This window comes from Microtus pennsylvanicus, chromosome 18, assembly GCF_037038515.1.
Source record: "Microtus pennsylvanicus isolate mMicPen1 chromosome 18, mMicPen1.hap1, whole genome shotgun sequence".
Taxonomy (NCBI): domain Eukaryota; kingdom Metazoa; phylum Chordata; class Mammalia; order Rodentia; family Cricetidae; genus Microtus; species Microtus pennsylvanicus.
In genome coordinates, this window is record NC_134596.1 from 39,469,028 (window position 1) to 39,493,125 (window position 24,098).

At 48.5% G+C, this 24,098-nt stretch overlaps 1 protein-coding gene across 6 annotated transcripts in view; it reads left to right on the forward strand.

Annotated features, from left to right (window-relative positions):
• The window catches only part of Tenm4 (teneurin transmembrane protein 4), a 677,803-nt gene that overhangs the window by 204,972 nt on the left and 448,733 nt on the right, over window positions 1–24,098 (forward strand). For all 6 annotated transcript variants that reach the window (XM_075953236.1, XM_075953232.1, XM_075953234.1 and 3 more), the window contains exon 3: window positions 11,420–11,518. Coding sequence is in view for 5 of the 6 variants with exons in the window: in XM_075953232.1 (XP_075809347.1) it covers window positions 11,509–11,518 (10 nt within the window). In the remaining variant the exon portion in view is untranslated. The remainder of the gene's footprint in view (window positions 1–11,419; window positions 11,519–24,098) is intronic.

The following is a 24,098-nucleotide window of genomic DNA, read 5'->3' on the forward strand; positions in this document are numbered from 1 at the left end:
TAAAAAGTAGAAAAGTAAAGGGGAGAATCATTTATAAAACACACCCTCCCTCCCGGATTTTCTGGTTTTTCCTATCTTTGGGTAGCACTCTTTCTCGCCCATCTACGTTTCTCCCGGGCAATGTTTTCAGTTTCACTAGGCCCACCTGGGTGGTCCTCGGATGGCTGAGCAGGTAGGTAAGGATGCTGAGCTTGAGAGGAAGTCTGTGTTGATGTATCGGCCTCGGTTTCCTCCCTGGGGCCAATTTCCAGAGGAAAATGAATGTGCAGTGGTTCATTAAGAGCCTTCATGTTCCACACCTGGTGGTCCTTGTGCTTCCTCTGGAGGACGTTGGCCCCAGACACTTGGGTCAGTCAATAAAAGGCCACCTGTGACAAAGGCTCGAGCAGAGGTAGAAAGAGAATGTGTCCCAAGATCCCAGAACCCCTGCTCTCACTGTGAGAAGCTGACCTCGGCTGTGAACCTGCCGCCCAGGCGACGTGTTCCCGTGGAGAGCCTGCTGGGCTCCAAGCCTTGTTTCTGGTCTTTTTGTTGTTGTTGTTCTTTGGTTTCTTTAGTTCCAGCTGGTGTCTCTCTGTTTATACATACTTTAAAAAAATGTTCAAATGCCTCTTTACTAGCAAAGGCTGCACTGTCTGTCCCTCAATGGCCAGTCCATCATAGCTACAACAGAGAGACTGCCTCTCACATAGAATTCAGCGAAGAGTTGACTGCCTCAGGTGGAGGAAAGTTTCCTATTATATACCCATCCCCATCCATTCCCTCTTTAAAAAAAATGTGCTCTCAACCTTTCTGAGTTTGGAAGGATTGAAGCTAACTTAATACAGTCCTGTGTATCCACCCAGACAAGAGCCCCAAAGCTACATAGTAAAATGTCTCTCCAACTCTGTTGAGTGCTGTCTTTTTTGTCTATCTTTGGTTTCATTTAACTCCTGGCTTCCCTGACCTGAAGCAGGACACCCCGATCTCTCCCAAGAGTTTGTGCGTCACAGTGGAACTTACTGGCATTTGGCGGATCGATTGATGGTTGGCTTTCCCGGTGTTCATCTGCCAGGAAGAGTCACATTCAACTTCCTCACACACGCAAAGACTTGACTGCAGTCTTTACCTTCCTTTCTGCAGCACCTCCTTCTCAGCCTCATGCATGCCTCACCTGGTGCTCATTTCCTCAGGGGTTGACTTCTGGCCAGTTCCATAATGAGCTCCCTACCTCAGCCCACACACTGACCTTCCCTGTGTGTTCCCTTGGTGAATTCTCGCTCTGAGACTTCCCCACCAGCCCGTCCACCTGCAGAGTCTCTCAGTTCCCTTGTCAGCTCCCGTCCAGGCAGGAAAACAGAAATCATTCCAGGTGTTTTAGTAGAGGGAAACGAATACAGGATTGGTCACAGAGTTGAGGAAATAGCCAAGACACTGTCCAGAGATCAGCAGCAGCAGGCTGTCCCGTCCCTTCCAGGCTGGAAGGGCAATGAGAGGGTGACATTTCTAGATCCCAGAAGCTGGGATAATCAGGAGGAGCTAGAACCACTTTGTAAAGTACTTCTCAGAACCCGAAACAACAGAGGGCATGTGGTCCCTGCTGGACATACTGTCTAAGACAGAGCAGGAGAAGGATGGAGACTCTGCCTGCTCAGGGTCTTTCCTTAGCCAAACCTGTCCAGAATCCAGTTAGCAAGGGAGACTGAGAAAACTGGTTCCCCATAGGGCAGAGCAGAGAATATCACTATGGCGGGGGCAGGGGTGTGGATCAGCAGCCGATCGCCAAGTAGTCTCAGTGTCTGCTCAGACTTCTCAGATGTACCAATCAGCTTTGCCCAGGGCTTAGCTGGGCCCCTCCATTCCTGAACCCTGCTCTTCTCTATTTTCTCTGATCATGACAGCTGACCTCTTGGTAAAGGCGTCTTTTTCCCATGATATCTCCTGAATAGAGAAACTGAGGACCAGGCTTTCCCTGTACCCTGGGGAGGGTACAGTGTACTCTGTAGCCAACAGCGTGGTCCTTGTGTGCAGCTGCCGTCCCGACTCCTTTAGAGAAGACCGTGCCTCTTTTCTTTCATGGAATCTTCAAGGTAGATGGCTCTGTTCATCCTCACCACCGTGGCAGCCTTTGAGGTGAAGCTAGACCTTGGTTGTTTATCTTCTGAGGTACGAGATCAGACCCATCACTCAGACCCCCCTTATCCAGGCACACTCTGCAGACAAGAGCTCTGTTCAGGAGCTATTAGGGAAAGACAGTGAGCCTGCATCAGGGGCTTCAGTTCTTGTCCAAGAAGGGTAATCAGTTCCAGCCTTTCAGCTTTGTGAGCACATTTTCCTCCTCTGCTCTCTGAGAGCCCTTACTGTTAGCACAAGAGCTCTGGACAGACGTGGATGTGGAAGCGGGTAGGCGGGGGGGGGGGGGGGAGAAAGAAAAAGAAAGCCACCCAAAGACAGAACAGAAGAAGCGAAGGTCCTTCAGTCGGTGCAGCCAAGAAAACAACATGGAATGTGAGAAAAGCCTTATGACTTTTTCTGTTTTGCTTTGGAGCGTTGCAAGAACCCAGGCACACAATTATGTTTGGATCGGGAAGAAAGGCATAACTTCGCTGAAGAAAATCCTTTCCAATTTTATTCAGGCTGTTAGTTGGATTAAAGGAAGCCGGGAGAGGATTAGGTCGTGCAAGGCAGCCACAGCGACCAGGCAGGATGGGGCTGTCTCTGGCTGGCACTTGTTAAGACAGCATTTCCAGCGGTGGGATCCCATGACCCTCTGTCCCCAGCCTGATAGATTCAACAGCAGTGGAATCATTTGTGTCTCTTCTCGTCTTAACTCTAGTGGCAATGGTAATTATTAAATATTAATAGCAGTACTAGCTAAGAATGCTATTAATTTTAGATATGAGGTGACAGAAGCCCACCCCCACTGCCAGTCCATTGCACTTACAACAGAGTGACTTCTTACTGGCTTCTAAAACCCCAGAAGGAGTTGGCTGAGCAGCAGGAGAAAGGGCAGAGATGCAGCAGAGTGAGGGTGGAGTTGTTTCTCTAAATTTTTATTAATTAAAAAATTTTATTGATTTTTTTACATTCCAATTGCAGTTCCCCCTCTCTCCTCTCCTCCTGTTTCCTCCTCCCTACCCCTCTCCCTCCCCTCTACTCAGCCCCACCCACTCCTCCTCTGTCTCCATTCAGAAAGGTGCAGGCCTCCCTTGGGCTTCAACAAAGGCTGCTTGAGGCTACACAGCCTGTTCCAAAAGCCAGCTCAAGCTCTAGGACGGGTTCTGATCCCTGCTAGCCCAAGCTACACAACTGCCACACACATGCAGAGGGCTTAGGTCGGTCCCATGGAAGCTCCCCAACTGTTGGTCCAGAGTCCATGTGCTCCCACAAGCTGAGGTCACCTGTCTCTGTGGGTTCCCATCATGACGCCCCCAATTGTATAATCCCTTCTCCCTTTCTTCAGGAGGACTCTTGGAGCTCGGCGGGGCGCTTGGCTGTGAATCTCTATATCTACTTCCATCAGCTACTAGATGAAGGCTCTCTGGTGGCAATTAGGGTAGTCCACCAATCTGATTACAAGGGAAGGCCAGTTCAGGCACCCTCTCCACTATTACTAGGAGTCTTAGCTGGGGTCATCCTTGTGGATTCCCGGGAGTTTTCCAGGCACCAGGTTTCTCTATAACCCCAAAATGGCCCTCTCTAGCGAGATACCTCTTCCATTACTCTCCCCCTCCGTCCCATCCCCACCCTGCCCAGCCAGATCCCTCATGTTCTCCACACACCCCAGCCCCAGTTTACCCAGGAGTTCTCTTCTGTTTTCCCTAGGATGATGTTTTAACCCAGAGGTGGCTCTGATCTGGTTCATTATCTGCGTCCTTCCTTTGCGCCTGCAGGCTTCCATTATTGCCATAAGATATTCGATGAAAACAGCCGAGGAGAGAAGGGTTCAGCTGGCTAACAGTTGAGCATAGAGTTCAGTGGTTCAGTGGCCTTCCTAATGCCACGGCCCTTTAATACAGTTTTTTATTTAATACCACCTCATGTCGTGGTGAGCCCCAACCATAAAATTATTTCGTTGTTACTTCATAACTAATTCTGTGACCATTATGAATAGCAACATAAATATCTGATATGCAGGATATCTGATATGTGACCCCTGTGAATGGGTCATTTGACCCCCGCAAAAGGGTCACTACCCATAGGTTAAGAACCTCTGATATAGTCCATTGTGTCCACCGTCCAGAAGCTGAGCGAGATAAAAACTGGTACTCAGTTTACCTCCTGAGGTTTAAGCCTTTGGGATGCTGCTGCCCACATTCCCAACGGGTCTTTCTCCTCAATTTACCCAATCCAAAAACTCCCTCACAGACATGCCCAGAGGTCTCCATGGTGATTCCAAATTCTGCCAAGTTGACGTAAGATTAAGAGTTTCTAAGGGCTATGGTATGGGAACCATAGACAGAGATCGGAGAAGCAGCAGAAATGCGTTTATTCTCAGTCCTGAAGGTGGAAAGCCCCGGGTCAAAGTGACAGCAGGGCCAGGCTTCCCTGAAGGTGCTGGAGCAGAAAAGGACCAAGCTTCTTTCCTGACTTCTGGAAATCTCTCGCCTGTGATAGCCTAAGTCTCAGAATCATATGCTGTTATCCTGTGTGCACATCTGCCTCTGTGCCAGCATCACCCCTTTTCTAGGTACCCCAGTTTACGGGAATGATGTAGTTTTGTCTTGATAAGCAATAGAAGGACCTGTCTCCCACTGAGGGTTCGGATTCAAGCTTGTCTGCTGTGGAGGACACATAGTTGACCTTCTCCCTACCGGGTCCCTGCAAAAGCACCTTTTCTTAGTCATTTCAGACATACACACACACATGAAGGTCAGATTTGAGCAACAAACCGATGGAAGTCTCCCAGTTCATACCATGCCAGAGCTGATGTGAACCACTCCTGCGTGAGCATGGGAACCCCCAGAGAGAATACTGAATAGGAAAGCCTGACTCCTACCCCCAGACAAGCAAACAGGTCTAACCTGCCTTCCACACCAGCGGAGCTGGCACACACATCTTCTCTACAGCATAGCCGGGGGTGGCTGTGTTTGCCCATGGAGGCCCTACAGAAAAGCCCCCTTCACTCCCTCACAAACGAGGACATCCAGCTAAAAATTTATAGGGCTGAGAACTACATACATATTTAGGAAAATATATGTGCACACATATTGTGAGTGTGTATGTAACAACAATTAAAGGAAAAAGAAGCCTTTCTTTCCCCCTGTATGCATCGTAACGGTATAGTTGCTTGCCCTAAAACATGCCATTATGCCGATGGGCTCCTGAGCTGCTCTTCAAGGCCGGCTGCAAAGAGGAAGTCAGGTGGGAGAAAAGGTGAGCACAGGGCTCTCACCTGAACCCCTAGCAGGACAACCCAGATTTGCCCCAGCTCTTGCCTTGCGCTTTGGAGAAGGTGCCTTTCTGGGTTTGAGGCAGTCTCTGTTGGTGAGTTTGTATATGGCTGTGTGTGCCTCCTCTCTGATCTGAGGACAGAACCACCAGCAATTGCAGTCACCATAATAAAAATGAGAGCATCAGCTTCGCTGGGTCTAGGGAGACAAGCTTCAAAGGTCGGAACTGCAAATGAACTCAGGCATGCGGTGTGTCTTCTCTTCTCCTGTTGACTTGCAATTTTAATGGTTATGTTTTTCTCCAGAGACAGAGGAAGGGAAGGGAGTTAACCTTTACTGAGCATTCATCCTGATGCCGCACTGGGCTGGGCTGCACCCACATGCTTAGATGAGTGTTTGGATCTAGTTCGCATGCTCCGTGCTTCCCCTGTTAGGCCTTGTTGGCTCGCCTATCTCTCAATCTGGTCTGCTTCTGGGCAGAGAGCTGGAAAAATTGGCAATATTAAGATGTTATCAAATAGGTTGGCACTCGTAATTGGTTTGGATTAGAAACCAGAGCTCTCAGCAAAGCAACAAGGTGAAATATTCTGAGCTAATGATTTATACGGTAACAAGATGGTTTTCTGGGGGATTGCGTGTGTTCTGGAAGGTGAAAGACCCTCTTCAAAACAGGCTCGTGAGTGGAAATCTCACATGGGCTGAAGATTTTGAGACTTGGTTGGCTCTCAGAAATAAGGCAGCTGATGTGGAAAGAAGAGGCACGAATGGGCTAGGGGTCCAGAAATGATGCCCATTGCCAAGGAGCTACAGGAAAGAAAGATGCAAAGCTACAGGAGTCTAGTCATGAAGATGATATCAAGAGTATGACCATATTGATATGGTCTCAGAACATCTTTGCTCCCCACATTCATTTTTTCAGCTGGGGAGAAGCTCAGTTAGCCTGAGGTCATGGCCATGATGATCCAACACCCAACAAAAGCAACTCCAGGAAGGAAGAGCTTGTTTTGGCTTTCAGTCTGAGGGTACAGTCCATCCTGGAGGCAGGAGCTTGAAGCAGCCCATCACATTGTATCGACTGCCAGAAAGGGGAGAGGTGAAAGCTGGTGCTCAACTTGTTTTCTCCCTTGTATTTAGTCTGGGACCCCAGCCCATGGCATGGCACTGCCCACAATTAGGGTGTTTTTAGTCTGGGACCCCAGCCCATGGCATGGCACTGCCCACAATTAAGATGGGTTTTCCTACATGAATTAATTCAGTATAGAAGCTCCCTGTATGCCTAAGGAATTGTCTCCTAGGTCATTCTAGATCCTGTCTGACTGATAATTAACATTCCCCACTCTGGCTTCTTCCCTGAGGAGCTAGCATGCTCAGAGCATTGTATTCTAAAAGACAAGAAGCACACACTGGTGCCCGAGGCAGGAGGATTGTCATGAGCTGAGGCGAGGCCAGTCTCGACAATAGACTTTCTTTAAAAACAAAATAAAGAAATAAACAGAAGGAATGATTTCACCACATGCTACCATAGGTGTGCTAAGGGCCCGGTGGTTATTCTGTGCCGTTCATTGTTTTTATCTCCTTTAATGAGAAACCATAACAAGGCGGGAGATTGGCCTCAAGCCAGGGAGCTAGTGGTGCTCCAGGTGGGCTCAGAGATGAGCTCCCTGTTCAGGGAAGGCTGCCTGGAGGACTCTTCATGCAGTTGGAGCATCTGCTAAACTCAATGTCCCTCTGACAGAAATACCCAAGAAGAACAGTGAAGGAGAAAGAGACTCACTTTGTCTCATAGTTCCGAAGTTTTAGACCAACAACAGAGAGATCCATTGCTTTGAGCTAAAATAGTGATCTCCTCCATGGGCAAAGACACCCTGGCGCCCTCACGTATTCTGATGCACACCCAGGTCTCTGTGCGCACAACAAACAGTATGTGGGGTTTTGGAGCCTGCTGCTCCAGTGATCTCAGCTTTGGGTGAGAAATGCAGGACGAGAGTGAGCACTGCTTGGCTGAGAGGAGGGTGGGTTCCCTCCCACTTTGTGAAGAATGGCACAAAGGGACCAAGGAGCGCTTCACATCCTTGGTCTGTGGTCCTTTAGGGGAGACACTAACTAACAGAAGCCATGGACTCTCTGTCAGGATGGCCCAGGAGGTGACGGAGCCGTAAACATCCTGGGGGTATACAGGGTGTGATGCGCAAGCAGAAGCAGGTGTATTAGGTAGACACGCTCGGTATAGAATCCTACGTGCTTCTAAGCACACTTGTAAGGGAATAGACAGGGTTGCGAGCTAGCGTGTCTCCACTGGTTCCTGGCTGAGGATTAGGGGCAAGCAGTCTAGGGCCCGCATAGCTTCCCTTCCTTGTCAGCAAGTCAGAAAGGATAATGCTTGCCTCCTGCAATTATTTATAAGGATCAAGGAGATCAAAATACCTACAGCCAGCCAAGTGCCTAGCCTATAGCCAGGAGCTTCCTGCCCTGGTTGCCTCCTCTTCAGACTCTTCACCTGTCTAGAGAAGATCTCCAATAAAACTACACCTCTTCTTAAAAGCTCTCCTTGCCTTCCTTTTGCTAAGCAACACTTGCAATCTGACTTGGCCTTCGGGACCCTGCACGCTGACACTCTTGTGCCCTGGCTTGTAATATGTGTTATCCTGTACATAGCCACCCTGTGAGATAAGTTCATGTGTTTGCCATTTTTTCTCCTCCTGTACTTTTGCTCCATTACTCAGAGAACCCCTCTCAATCCCTACTCTGTATCCCTGGGACAAGACTGAACTTCCTCAACCGAGAAGACCCCTCCATCTTGCCTTTGCCTAGGGTTTATCCGTACCTCCTAGGAAACTGCAGGGACATCCTCGATTTTGTGGCCAAACCTTATTTTCTTTGCCCGTAAAGTGCCTGTAAAGTCAGGATTTTGTCCTCACTGTATCCACCCAGCATCAGACTCATCATATGAATAAGTGAAGGATGAATGAATGAATGAATGAATGAATGAAGGAAGGCATCCTTTCCTTACTAGTCTTCTCTTCAGTGGAATGTTAGAACTTTTTCAGCCACCCATATGTGCTGGTTGCTTTTGTCAACTGCATACAAGCCTGACATATCTGGGAAGAGAGAATCTTACTGAGAAAATGCGTCCCTAAGACTGGCCTCAAGGCAAGTCTGTGGGGTAGAATTTTGATTATTGATTGATGTAAGAAGGTGCAGATCAGCAGATCACCATGGGCAGTTCCACCTATGGGAAGTGATCCTGAGGTTTTGGTTTTTTGCTTTTTTTTGATACAAGATGAGCAGATCACGAGGAGTAATCCAGTAACCAGACCTCCTTAGCTCCTTAGTCTCTGCCTCATTTCCTGCCTCCAGGTTGCCTTCCTGCTCTGGTTTCCTTCATGACAGACAAGAACCTGTAAATGGAAACAAACCCTCTCCTCCCCAAGTTGCTTTCGGTCATGGCACTTATCATAGCCATGGAAAGCAAACAAGGACGCGGTGAATATTTTGGTTTTATGTGCAGTCATTATTATAATGCTTCCTGGAGGAATGTGGGGCTGAGAACTGGAAAGGAAGTGGCAGATGAGGTGATTCATCCCGAGGCCTCAGTCATGACAGAGGCAGGAAAGGGGCAGACATGGCATCTTCTTCCTCCAGGTGAGCGGTCCAGGTGCACAGCTCTCGCCTGTAGCTTGTGTGGGTTACGGCGGAATCTTAAAACCCAGACAAGTGTCCAGTCACATCTTGTCCACCCAGATCAGTGGAAATGCCTAGGACCCCACAGGATCGGTGGGCACAAGCCCAGCAGATGTAGATCTTAAAAGCCACAGATCTTCTGGGATAAGTCCAGACACAGACATCAGGCAGGCTTTATCTCACCCATGGGTGGAGCGGAACAAGGCAGGTTCCTGCTCTCTTTGAAGCCTCAGGGGATGACATTCTCATGAATAAAGCCGTGTAAATAGGAATTAAATCTTTGCAGGCTGGTTAGAGTCATCCAGGAAGAGGGAACCGCAGTTGAGGACCTGCCGACAGCAGATCAGCAGAGCCTGTCTGCGGAGCGATGTCTGTCTGAGCGGTTGATGTAGGAGTGTCTGTCCCGCTGTGAGCAGTGCTGTCCCTGGGCTGGACCAGAAAGCAGGCTGAGCAAGCCTCGATGGCTTCTGCTTCAGTTCCTGCGTCTAGGTTCCAGGCCTGAGTTTGTGCCTTGGCTTCCCTCAGTGGTAGACTGTAAGCCCTAGGATGGAATAAATCTTTTCTTCCCCACATTGCTTTTGGTCATTGTGGCTGTCACAGCAATAGAAAGCAATGACAAAGTCCCAGAGTCAATTGAGGGGCATAGAATGAGACTCATACCCTGACTTAGTATATTAGCTTTTATCCTCATTGGTATGTGTGTGTGTGTTTGTATGATGGTGTTCATATGTGTGCAGGTGGTCAGCCTTAAGTGTTGCTTCTCAACTGCTTTCCATATATTTGAGTCAGGGTCTCTCTCTCTCTCTCTCTCTCTCTCTCTCTCTCTCTCTCTCTCTCTCTCTCTCTCTCTCTTTCTCTCACTCTCTCGACTAGAACTTCTGAGGCTAGGCTAGTTACCAGTCTGTTTCCTGGGATTTCCCTGCCTGCCTTCCTTCCCACAGCTGCTAGGATTACAGATGCGTACTACCAGGCCTGGTTTTGTGTATAGATTCTGCAGATCCAAACTTAGGTCTTGGGCTGGGCCATCTCCTCAGCCTTGTATTTTGACTTAGAAGAGCATTTTCAGTTTTTCTCCGGACTCTTTGGTTCATGAGGTCGGTAGAGCTTGACCCTGGGGAGTAGGTGAGAGGCCCTGCATTTGGGCAGAGTCTGGAAATGCTCCTGGCTGCTAGCTAGTCTCTGTTTGGAATAATTAGAATTCACAGGAAAGAAATATCGGAGACACCGGGAGAGTTGGCAAATTTTCACACTTACAAGATTTTTGTTTTTAATGGGAATTACCAGTAATTCCTCACCTTATAAGAGACAATAATGACTTCTTAGCAGGGTTCCTAAGTATATTTGGCAAATATGTATTCAGGGAACTTCTCAAATAATGGCTTGAGAACAAAACTCAGATACGTTAAGTGCCTTTGCCTGTAGGATCTTTATGCAGAGGACATCTGGAGGTATCTGTTATGTTGCACGGACCTGCAACTTTTGAGAATCTGTGTTCAGATTCCAGTTCCTTTTGTTGTGATCACCAAAGGCAAATGACATAAAGCCCCTCCCTACCTTTCTTTTAAATGGGATGGAAGTTCTTACATTCATGTGACATTTATTGAGTAAGGACACTAGTGGTACTGTTTAAGCAGATTCATAGCTGTTGAATTCTAGGCCAAAAAAGAAGTTCCCATGTTGCCCAGTTCAGAGCTTTCTGCTTTCCAGTGAAGAAACTGAGGCCTAGAAGGAAATATGATTTGACAGAGGTTGTCATAGCAAGAAGGCCAGTGCAGAGTTCTTTCGTGGGACAGCCCCTGCCCAAGTGACTCTGAGACTCTTTCTGGTTCATCACAGCCAAGAAGATCCACTTCCTAAGCCAGATGCCAAAGGTCCTGAGAGCCAAGGTGCTTCCCTTATTTTCCAGGCCATGCCACCGCTGGGAGTGCCCCAAGGCTGCAGCCCCATGCTGTGTGCCTTCCGCCCATCACAGACAGGATCAATCATCTCTGTCTACCAGGAAGTTGCTGTTGCTCTTGGGCTTCAAGCCCTACACTGGCACCTGGGTTGCAGAGCCTCGCTATTTAGCCCCTGTCCTGGTGGGTTGAGTGTATAGGAAGACATCCATGCAGGGAATGACTGGAAGACAATGTTAGCACACTCTCAGAAGTGCAGTACAGGGGATGGCTCTCCTGAGCGCCACGGCAAGGCTATGAAGATGGCGTTTCATTCAAGGTCCTCGGGGTTTGGAACTCCGCTTGCTTTGCTTCGTGGCCATGGAACCAGAACAAACCCCATGTTCATAAAGGGTGCTGGGGAGGGGACTGTGAGAAAGCTGGGGACCAGTCATGCTGTCCCCTAATCCACTCTCTTCTCTTCCTCAACAGAAAGCACATCGCCCTGTCCTCCGGGATCCGATGGCCTTGGAGAGGGGGCTGCAGGGCCTGCGGACACCAACTCTTCCCAAAGTGCTGACATGGAGCCAGGTCAGTCCCTGTCATCTCTGATTTTCTGTCATCAGTTGCTAGTCTGCGGTTTAGTGAGAAATGCATTTTAGAATCAGGAAATGCAGTGAACTTAAGAAGAGGACAAGAGGCAGAGGCTGCTGGGAGTTGTAGTGCCTGTCTTAATAAGAGGACAAGAACAAAGACTGCTGGGAACTGTAGTTCCTGGTGTATTTGCCCAGTGAGGAGGTGGTAGAACTACTGCTAGGCTGGGCTTCAGGGAACCTTTATATTTCACACTGCAAGCCCTACAGCGTGGTGAAAAGGGCCGTGTAAGTGGGGTTGGGCATGCAACAGGAACGTGATGATGCTGCTGGCAGTGAGTAGGTACCGGTCAGGCCGGCCCAGGACAACTAAAGCTACGGTGAACTGGAATTTATTCTCATGTCCAGTAGACCAGGGTGCAAGTCCTACAGCTAGGTGAAGACAGAGCGTGGTTGAGCAAGAGAGGGAAACAGGGAGGGGGGTCTGTCAGGAGGGGTCCAAGAGGCTCTCCGGAAGATTCTCTTCATGTTGCCACGCAGCACGGCCACACACAATGGGTAGAAAATGCTGCTCCGCGATGATAAAGTCGGGCTGGATGGGGAAAGCGGCGTGATGGCAAGTGGCGAGCTGGGGGAGTGTGGCCCACAGTCGGGCAGCTTCGTACATGGAAACGGAGCCCAGTGAAGAAGGCTGCAGAGGCAGAAATGGGGGCAGGGGAGTAAGCTCTTCACTGGAGATTTATTACATACCCACTTATACTAAGTTTGGATTCTTATTCTCTGAGCAGTCTCATAAGGCAACATATGGACTCTATCGGATGCCATAATGAATCCGCTCCAGAATCCCAGTGGATAAACAGACTGAGTTCTTACTCACAATAAAGGCCAGTGCCGTCTGTAGAGAGCCCTGAAACACATAGCTCCCTTGGGCCCTGCTCTAGTGCACACAGTTGGAAGATGTTGGCTGTACTTTGGATCAGAAGTGGCATACCCAGCTTACTGAGTATCTCAGACTCTGCTTGACATCCAAGGTCCTGGGGTCAGTGGGAAGGAGATGAATGAGCGAGCCGAGCCGAAACCCTCTTCCCTAGATTAGAAAGTTATTTCCATCTCACGGCCCAGCAATCGGGAGACTTGGAGGCAGTCGCCATATTGTGCACAGACTGCCGGAATACAGAATGCTGTGGTTTGGGTGTTGCGTAACCTCTGTTTGAAACATCCATGTGGCTAATCAACAAAGACATATGGAACAGTTGTCATGGTTCCGGGAATGACAAAACCAGAGGTGGCTGGAGCATATATAACTGCACAGGACAGCAAATGTTCTGCCTTGGACAGATGGCTCTCCAAGAGCCTCCGAAAGCTTTAGCTTTTGTCTGTAAGGACAAAATGAGATCACACATACAGAGACTCGATTCACACATGGCACTTAACTCGCATTGCCCCATGAGTCAGTTTTCACGGCCCCACATTTAAGATAAGAAAACCGAGTGCAGCGGAGCCAGGTAAGAGGCAAACTCACGTGTTCATCAGCCCCATCTGAGGCTTCTGTACAATAATGACCCGTTCCAGTAGAACAGTAACAGAATCTCCCCCATCCCTCTAAACTCTAGAAATGTGGACCCTGGTCTCCCTAGATGTCTTCTCAATGAGGGTTTTTCCTTCCCTGCTTCCTCAACATGCCCAATATGGCGTGCTGCACTTTGGAGGCACCACCTTCATCCCTGGCAGAGGGAGACTGAATTGCTCATTCCTATTATGTGGCCACCCACAGAGCCGGGCCTGGAACAAGGCTTGTTGAGGTCATCTGTACCAAGGGAGGGAAGAAAGGCATGGTGCAAAAATATTTCGTTGAAACATCTGAATCTGGCAGAGTGGGGCCACACATAAACCTTGACGTCAGCAAGTCCTTGACGCAGGAATACTCCCCCTTGTCCCTCCAGCTCCGTCACCCGTCATCCCAACCCTGTACTCAGTGCTGTGTTTACACTGACAGATCTCTGTACTTTTCTCGTCCCTGTGACCTCCTCTGTCTGTGCACTGAACCGAATACTCTCGGCCCTGGATTCCGGCGGTAACCTGCTCACCGTACTGGTGTCCTTCTTTGTCTAGCCCAAAGACATCTGTCGCTGCACCTCTCAGATTATATTACTCGCCTGCCAAGCCCTCCTATGGCTGTCTACCTCACACTGACAAAAAAAAAAAACAACCTGTAAAGGCCCTCCTGCCACCCACCAGTCTTGCTATCTAGTCCCTGGGTCCCCTTTTCACCCAGGACTCTAAGCTGTGACTAAGTCAGTCCCCTCTTCCAGGTTCACAGAACCCTAGAAATGCCCCTGCTTTGGAGTGTCATGCATGGGCCTTCCCCCAGCCTTTGGGAAGAACTCTTCTGGCCTAGGGAACAGCAGCAAACAGAAGTAAAAGTCATTGTCCTTGTGAGCTGTCCCATGCAGCATGAGATGCCCTTCATGGAAGCATGTCAACTGTCCCAGTGGCTGCAGAGGCCAAAGGGTTGTCACTGAATGTGGGAGGGGCATAGCCTTCCTCATCCAACTACACTATGAGAAAGACCATTCCTCCCAGCCCAGGTCTTTCTGGGAACATTTATGTCCAGCTGTTGTGTTAGCTAGTGCAAGATTGTTCATGCATTCCCAGACATCTCTTGTTAGTATCTAATGTCCAGGGGAGCAGGTACCGCCTTCTTTATAGTCCCCTGCATTGTTCCCATGCCTGGAATGATGCCTAGCTCATGGCAGATAATAAAGACAGAGTGAATGAATGAATGAATGAATGAATGAATGAATGAGCAAGTAGTTGATCAACCATCTCTGCTGTTGCTCATTTCCCCACCAGTCCCAACAGGACTTGACCAATGCTTAGCCCCCAATTCTTCTCCCATCCACAATTCTCTCTGCTCGCCCAAGAGGCTGAAGTCCCTGGGACACATCACCCAAGTATTGTCCCCTCCAGTGTCCAGAGCTCCAGGGGTTTCAAAGGCAGGAAACAGATCCCGGTCTTTGAGACTTCCGCACCAGGAGGTTACTGTTCACTGACCTCAACAGGGGGGAACAGAACTTTCTCTGCAGCTTCAACCCCAGGTCTCTTGGCTCCTCCTCCTTTTCATGTCCTCTTTGCCTGAAGTCAGGCATCGGGAAGACCTGGTTTTCAGCCAGGCCCCCTCCTGCCTACCACCTGCCTCAGAGATCAGGAAGAGGCAGCAAATGAAATTCAGAGCGAAACTAAATCTGGAGGTGTTGCCAACGCCACGGAGGAGGGACACAGAACTTCAAAGGATCTCTCTGGGAGGGCAGGGGAGCCGAGGATGGAAACAGCCATCTTGGACGGCACATGCAAGGGTGACCCGGGTCAACGTTTTTATCCCTAGGGGTGTCACTTTGCCATGTATAAATCAGAGACCTTTTCATTGATGGACGTCTCATTCATGCTTTTTCAGTCCAGTGACAAAGAATTCGATTAGGTTCACAGTTAATTAATCAAGTAGCCAAGGCCAAAGCATCTAATACTTCCAGTCAAGGTAGAGTTGGGGGGGGGGACAATGGGACAAGAAAGGGGTGTGCAGGAGAGGGGCTGCGGGCTGGTGTCTTGAGGACAGCCATGACTGTGTGATAAGTGAATGAGGCCTTGAACCTCGTGAGCTTCAGGAGTGGGACGCTCAAGCCAGAGAGTAGTGATGGTGGCTGGCGTTCAGGGGCTCATTCGTTCAGTTATTGGCACTTAGGACTTCACACCAGGGGTCCCACGGGCTGCTTCTCCCTGGGTCATCTCATTCAACTCCCTTCACGTCTTAAAGGGTGGTTTCGTAAAGCCCAGGTGAGAAGCGAGGCTTCTGAAGCACGGGGATGATGACGTCTTTACAAACGATCCTGGCACAGAAGCGATCCACACGTGAGAGCATGATGGAGGGCCTTCCTCAGACGCAAAAGTGACCTCAGAACAAATTACGACCCAGTCTCTAAAAGCTAAAACCGAACTTTCAGAAGAAAGCGTAGCTGTAAATATGCGTTGTGTAATGGTTTGGCACCTACAAGTGAAGAGAGGAATACAATAGACGAAATGGATTTCAAAAGTCTTAAGTTTTGTGCTTCAAAGGACAGCCGCAAGGCAACTCCAAATAGGACATGGTATTCTGCCAATCATATATCTGGTAAGGGACTTATATCTGCAATATATAAAGAACACAACCCCATGATAATATGATAAACATATTTTTAAAATGAGCCAAGAGTTTGAAGTAGGTGTTTATTCAGAGAAAATGCAGAAGCAGTCCACACACATGTAAAACGGTATTTAATATCCATGGCCACCAGGGGAATGCGGATCAGAGGCATAGAATTGCTTGTACATCCCAGTCTTTCTCCTACCAAAGCCTCCGTATCATAGCTCCACAAGTCTGGAAAAGAGGCTACCATGGGGAGAGAAGGTTGCTGTGCCGTTGAAGGCTTTCACAGGGAGGTAAAGCAACCGCCCTGGAGGGTGGGAAGGAAAGGTCCAGCTGCATCCCAACCTCAAGCACCAATCATGCTGTTTTCAAGGCCTCGTCCTCGTCAGTATTATTGATGTCCCCAGAGGGGCTTTTGTTTACACAGTCCGTACATGATGAGATCGTGTTTATATATTTGTCATATTAATAATTAACAGTTAAAAATGTTACATTGGTATGTATAGTTTATTTAAGATAAAACACCAAGCTGTAATATCAGCATCAAAAACACATTTCTGTGAAAATAAAAAGCAGAGCTGGCTAGGAAGGCCTCGCTTCACAGGGTGGAAGGTTCCTTTCATGTTTGACTCACCGAAAGGTGTCCTCGCTCTGCCTCCAGTCTGGAGGGTTCACGGGCATCCGTGAGGGAGAGGGAAGGAAAGTGAGGATAGAACATTTGTGGAAACAGTTTGAACTCATAGGTGATCTAAGAGTTGTTGGGAACCCTCAGGGATCCCTGCATTTGTACGTTAAAAATGGCACACAGGTGTGGCAGTGCATGTCTTTAATCCCAGTACTTGGGAGGCAAAGCCAGGTAAAGTTCTGTGAGTTCAAGGCCAGCCTGGTCTACATAGTGAGCCCTAGAACAGCCAGGGCTCTGTAGAGAGACACTGTTTCAGAGAGAAAGAGAGAAAGAGAGAGAGAGAGAGAGAGAGAGAGAGAGAGAGAGAGAGAGAGAGAGAGAGAAAGAGAGAGAGAGAGAGAGCACGCGCCTTCAAGGAGCAATGAGAGGAGGGAAACAGGTATCTGAGCACTGCCCAGAATTTCTCATGCTCCTAGCAGAACAGCTACTGGGAGACTCCATCAGACAGATAGGAGAATTGGGGCTCTCTTCCCTATGACCCCTTAGTCTGTCTAGTAAATGTCTGCTAGTCTACAGACTGCCCGGTAAATGACAGAGCTGGGATTCAAACCCAGAGCTCCAGCAAGCCTGCCTAGGATGCTGTGTTAACCGCTCACCCATCTGACCTAAGTTCGCATCCCTAGTTTGGACCTGAATATTGATCACTACATATTGCTTTTTGGAATAAACAAAGACAACAAAACAAACAAAGAGCATGGTCCCGGGTTGGGACGATGGCTCAATGGACAAAATCCAGCGCTGTGTCAACACTGGGATCTGGATTTACCACCGACTGAAAAAGTCAGATGCGAGGTGTGCACCTCTAACCGCAGTACTGGGGGAGCGGGCAGGAACAGGAAGATTGTTGGGACTGGTTGGTTGACAGTCTAGCTCAAAGTTCAGTGAGAAACCCTATTCCAAGGGAATAAAATTGGGCACTGGGTAGCTTGTTTTGGCTTCCTTTCGTGAGCCTGTGCATACCAAATACACACGCTCCATAAGCACACAGACTACACATATATACTGCCTCCCCATCCCTATAATCATATCTTTCCAAGCATATTTTTAACTCATGGAAAGATTAATGGAAACACTAAAAAAAATGCTTCTTTTTCCAAATTTTGGTATATACTATGGCAGATTCCAGAGATGGCATCCAGTCTCCACTTTGGCACTGACTCCTCTTCCATGAACAGTACCGCAGTTAAGATGTCAACCCAAGTTACTATCCTTTAGAGGTACTAACTAGTGACTGACATACTCAGCTGTTCAGACCCTATCAGAGATGTCCATCTTGGTTGGTGACTGGAACGAAGGAAGTCAGAGGGAGTAGGGTATGAGGTCAGTTTGGAAAAATAATCCTAACTTGGACACTCCCGTACTTGTGTGGATATATATATATATACACACACATATATGTACAAATCAGTCTTAGGAGGCTAAGACTGCACTGTCACGTGTGGTACCAATGATGTAAGCTATCAAGGGTGATGTACCTTTAAGTGAACTCTTGGGACGAGTCACATCTGTGGTAGACCACGGTGTGAGCTTCACCTCCAGCACAAAGCTTATATTTTTTGCGCAAGTATGACATTGGACTTTTTCTATTTTTAAGCTGTGACTCAGAGAAAAATCTTGCCCAGGAAGGCGTAGCTGTGACATGGTGAAGGCAGTGCCATTTGTTTTGTCCTTCAGCCATGACGCTGGGAGGAAATGGTGAGTGTGGCCTCAGAGAGCGCTAGGCTGTCGCACTGAGGTGGTGTCCTCGGAGGCCAGCCGTGGTCATGCTAACCTCACATCATAGAGAGCGCTAGGCTGTCACACTGAGGTGGAGTCCTCGGAGGCCAGCGGTGGTCTTGCTAACCTCACATCATAGAGAGCGCTAGGCTGTCACACTGAGGTGGAGTCCTCGGAGGCCAGTGGTGGTCTTGCTAACCTCACATCATAGAGCGCTAGGCTGTCGCACTGAGGTGGTGTCCTCGGAGGCCAACGGTGGTCATGCTAACCTTACATCATAGAGAGCTAGGCTGTCACACTGAGGTGGATTCCTTGGAGGCCAGCGGTGGTCTTGCTAACCTCACATCATAGAGAGCGCTAGGCTGTCGCACTGAGGTGGTGTCCTCGGAGGCCAGCGGTGGTCATGCTAACCTCACATCATAGAGAGCGCTAGGCTGTCGCACTGAGGTGGAGTCCTCGGAGGCCAGCGGTGGTCTTGCTAACCTCACATCATAGAGAGCTAGGCTGTCGCACTGAGGTGGTGTCCTCGGAGGCCAGCGGTGGTCTTGCTAACCTCACATCATAGAGAGCTAGGCTGTCGCACTGAGGTGGAGTCCTCAGAGGCCAGCGGTGGTCATGCTAACATCACATCATAGAGAGCTAGGCTGTCGCACTGAGGTGAAGTCCTCAGAGGCCAGCGGTGGTCATGCTAACCTCACAGAGGTTTCAGGCTTTCTTCTCAGGCTCTGTCCATCTTCCCTGGCTGTATCTCCTGCACTGAGTCTGCACCTCCATATTCGCTTAGAGACTTGGAGTGTCCACTACCTCCCAATGCCTACATCATCTTCCAACAGCAGCCTCTCTAATTAATACCATCGGACAAACAAAACACATGCTTAGGCTGAGACAGAGCGAATGGTTGATCTGAATAGAAATCCCAACAGTACCGTTGACTGATCCTGAAGCCCACAGTTATATTTGCCCAAATGGAACCTCCTCTGGCTCTGGCATCTCATAGTTTTGACAGGTAATGACTAGGGAGACATTGCCAGAACCTTCTGTAGAAATCTGCATAATGCTAAGGCCTGGCAGGGTTAGTATTAGAAGCCTTGAGTCCAGCCGGTACTATGGATTTGGCTCCGTAGGTTCTGAACCCTTTCATGCTATTCTTCATGTCAACCTTAGTTAACTCTCCTGCTTCCCCAGAGTGTGATGCACAGTGGGAGGGGTGTGTGTGTGTGTGTGTGTGTGTGTGTGTGTGTGTGTTTAAAGTGATCACAGAGCCATTCAGCCGCTTGCAAGCTGAATGCCTAATTTATTTCCAAACGGAAGATTGATGTCATTATCCTTGGTACTTCAATCACCAAATCACAAGGTTGCTAATTGCACCTTCAGCCACATACTTCCCTGCCCAGTTTGCCAAAGCAGCCGAGACAGGAGTCGAACCGCCCATCTCCAAGACTTTGGACCTCTTCGACTGTATTGCCTTGACTCACATACCATGAAAGGAATACCTTTAGATATCGTCCACTTCTCATTGCTTTCCCGAAAGTTCCCCTGTTGGAAAAGAACAACAAGTCGATCAAAGGCTCAGAGTCCTCCGCTTCTTTGGATTGTGACCGCAGTGGAAAATCCACACGTGCAGAAGTGCTCCAGGGGTGAGAAGAGCCGTTTGTTGAGGGCCCGCGGGATGTCAGCCCATTTAACCCTCACGGCTACCGGGAGAGGTGAGCACTGTGAGCTCTGATTCACAGATGGGGCCGTAGAACCTCAGAGACGGTCAGTGACTTAAAGTCATATAGCAGGGAAGTGGGGGAAGCTGGAACTCTCTCAAGGTCATCCACCACAAAGTCCCACCTCTCCCCAGTGTGGGCAGGTGGGAGAGCAGCACCCACAGCTATAGCGAGGACCATTTGTGGAACGCACGCTCTGTGCCCAACATGTATTAACCCATCAACCCCGAGAAGATGAATGTGATATTACATACTCATCATCCCCATTTGGCACACGAGAAACCAGGGCCGAGAGAAGGACCTTCAGATAATTTTCTGTGAGTGGCTGTTTGGAAGATGAGCCTCAGCAATCTGTCACTGGTTGCTACTCTGTCCGAGGAGGCTCTCATCCAAATCATCAAATAAGCACAGGCATTGCTTGTAGACGGCACTTAGAAACCTTGGTGGTTGATAATTAACTTGGTATATCTTTGTCCCTGGAGCGGTTATTCCGGTTGCTACTAGTAGCCCATTTGAGCCAGGAGTTGCTCCCTATTAAGACAGACTCCTAACAGGTCAGAGAAAATGAGAATGTTGAGCACCAAGCCTAGTAGGAGGCCGTGGACTAAGTCATAGAGGGAAGGCTCTCAAATCACACTGGTGGAGGCCAAGCCTGGGCTACCTGTTCTGGACTCCACACAACTCACCAGCTGTCTGTATAAAATAGATATTATTAGTTCATACTTTGCTGGAAGATCACAAGGACTAAAATTTATGCACGATACCTATAGCCATGGGGTGGCAGGAGAAAAAAACAAAGCCCAAGAAATGCTTTCCAGCATGACCGAATGCTAATGTCAAGACTTGGACTTGAAATTAGAGTATCCTTCCTTTCATTTACAGACGAGGAAACCAAGGCTCGGAGACAGGCAGAGATTTACTCAATATACCAATCTCTTTTTCTTTTCTCATTTGTTTTAATGAGACTAACTCTTTATGTAACTCTGGCTGGCCTCAAAAGTATACTAGGATGGTCTTGAACTCACAGAGGTCTGCCTGCCTCTGCTTCCTGAGTGCTGGGACTGGAAGCCTTTTGTTTTCTGACCCATGCTGATACTGCAAGACAGACTTAGAACCCCAGCTGTGAGGAGCTTCTGTTTCTTTATTGGCTTTGCTTTTCTGGCAGTGTGGTCTTGATGTAAACTTTCCCAGTCCTTGCGGTATCTGCACCGACTGCACCTGCTATTTTATTGACCAATTCTGATTGCTGTGGACTTAACCCTGCGTGGGGCTGCTCATTTCGGTCGGTCACTGTTTCTTCTGCCTCTTCTAATGGAGGCTCTTTTTCGCGTGTACTCTTTGATTCGTGTGAGTTCATGATTTGGAAACTTGGGAACTTCTTTGAAGGCTGATTTGAAAATTCACTGCTGCAGAAAGGGCATTTTCTCTAGAGGAAACCACCTCAGGGTTGCTTCAAATTAAATATACAGTTTGGACTTTGGGCTTTTTGGGGGGTGGGGATATTTTTCTGCCCATAAGGTAATACAACATAAGGGTCATTTTGTGCTTGGAAATTCTCAGAGGGTCTTTTTTTTCCTTCTTTTTTCCTTTGCCTCTGATAGGGCCAAGTTTCCTTACTGTGTCCTGTGGTGAGAAGGTGTGGTGTTCTGGGCTTTTCTAATTCATCAACACACTAAAGTTTAGGGCCCTAGCTGTATCTGAGGGTTCCAGCCTGTCTGTCTCCCCTCCTTTTGAAGACCTTTGGCTTTGTTTCCTGTGTTGTTGCTTTGTAATGGAAAGTCCCAATACCACCAAGGGTAATCAGATACCTTAAGGACACCCATCACATATCACGCTGTGTTATCTTGTGCTGTTATGGCCTCTGAGGGTTTCCTTCTGCATCTTGCCAGCTGAGCTATACATTTACAGATAAATGAATATATTAAGCGTCAGGAGAATTCCTTGGGGTGAGTAGGAAGCTATATTTCTGAAAGTAGAAGTCTAAAGTGATTATTGTTGGGTCTCCACTGCTGTAAATGCGTCGATGTCATCAGTTAAGGCTTCCTTGGTCATTACACAACTTAATGTCATTTTCCTTCTAAGTTAACCTTGTAAGTCAAGAGAGTAGAGATGTTTGTACATCATAAAAATCTGTCTTTCAACATTACTATCATTGTTCTTCTGTGGTCTTGGCTTGTGCTTGTCTCAGCCCCAAAGAGACTTTGACCGCCTACAGATGTTGATAAACAGAAGTTTGTTTGCGAAAAGATACCCGATGAATGCCACATTCTGGAGGAATTCCTGCTTTCTCCTCCTGTGAGTCGGCCAGCCCAGATTGGCCTGGAATGAACACCAACCCTGCAGAGCAGTGGCAGGCAGGCAGAGTAAGCAAGGTTGTTTATTGCTTGGGCTCTTTGGTTCTGCAAACATCTTCTGAGCACCGATTGCTTGCAAATGGGTAGGTTGTGATCCTTCTCCTTACAGACAGAGATGCTTATATGGACCGCGGCCACACAGTTTGACATTGCTGTGTGGAAAGGGAACTGACACAGCTTCAGGTAGAGGCACCCAGGAAAGCTTCTCAGAGGGGGTGGCTGATCAGAGGGATAATGAGAAGAGCAGGGAATAGACAGACCAAAGATAGCTGCCCCCTCCAAAGAAGACACGACCCAATGAAACGGTCGTTCTCTGTTCCCTTCAGCTTTAGGCTGTGGAAAGTTCCCAGACCAGAAACCGCCTTTGAGAACCTCCGTTTTAATTTATGGATTTTCAACAGGGGCAGTACTGTCGCTAAGGGGGTAAGATTGTTACTTGGGAATTATGGGTGAGAAAATATTATTATAATGGTTTGTGTCCCCCCAAGGGCTACAGTATATAAATAGATGTACGGTACTGGGTGCTACAATAACAAACAAAACAGACAGGAACCAGAGTGTAGTCAAGAGAAACAAGTTTCTAAAGGGGTTCCCTGGCAGACCATGGCTGGTGCAACTGAAAGACCAGCGGCACTGGCGTCAGCCACATCTAAAATCAAGAGCTGCCGGGCTTGTTGAAAGTTTATATAGCCGGGACAAATTAATCGCGGCACCTCTGCCTCCTCATCTGCAAAGTGGGGCAATGCCTTTCTCGCTCCAGCTGTTAGGAGGATTGCATGAAATCTGCAGCCCCTGGCATGTTGAGGGCAGCTGGAGATGCCAGTGCACTCGCTCTCCACCTCTGCTGAGCCTCCCACTTGCTTGTCCAGAAGGCCCAATGCTAAGGATGCTTGTTGGGGGAGCTGCTTTCCCACCAGTCTGTCGTGGGGGTTGGAGAGAGGAGCCCTAGGGGAGCTCTTTCCTTTGTCCCCAGGAAGATAAACATTGTCTGGAGTCCGTGGAGTCACCTTGAATCAGGTGTGGAGTGATCTGTAATATTCAAGGAGTTTAAATGGATTCAATCTGCTAGGGGTTTTCCTTTGGGTTTTCAGTTCATTTGAAGGCCTCAGCCCTTGGTCCCTGTAACACCATGGAGGGAGCAAACTGCTGTCTCTAGCCTAGGCATGTGTGGTACAGGCAGAGAAGAGGGGCAGCAGAAAGCATTGGAGGAGAGCAGCCTACAGGGGGCAGCACTGGGGCAGCAGGGAGAGTTGAAGAAGGAAGGCTAAGTTAACCTCACCTGTGCCCCAAAATGCTGCTTGCTGGTCTGCATCCTTCCTGCTCTAGCGAAGGCCTGGAAGAATTCCTGAATAGTGGCTTGCACAAGCTGCACCCTTGTTATGCATCTGTTGAAGAGTCGGCTCTCTCCCCGACTTAAAACCAGCAATTGCCATTCGTTGATCACTTGGCTTTTGATGCATCATTTCTCTTGACTCTCAAAGCAGCTCAGCCATCAATCTCCTACCACTACCACCATCATCATCACCCTGTTGAGATCAAACTCTGCTGTGCTCCAAGTTACTCCATACTTCCTATAACAGTGGGTTTGTTTTTTTTCCAGCCTGAGTCTCTCCCTAGAAACTCCATTTTATAAGACTCTTCTGACCCATCTTGACAATACCAATTTTATAGGCGGGTAAACTCATACAAGATGAGGCATTGCCCTAGGTGAACAGATTGCAAAGTCAGTATAGGCAGTTCAAGTTTACCCTTGAACTTAGGTCCCCTTGAGTGTCATAGGGTCTTCCCCAGAGCGTGCTGAAGGCTCATTCCATTCCGGAGGTCATGCCTGATTCAAGAAGAAAGGGGCAGAAAAGACTTTCTGTCTAGCAGTGAGCAGGGCTGCCTTCCTCTTTCAACCCCGTCAGCATCATCCCAGCTCAGCTGCCAAC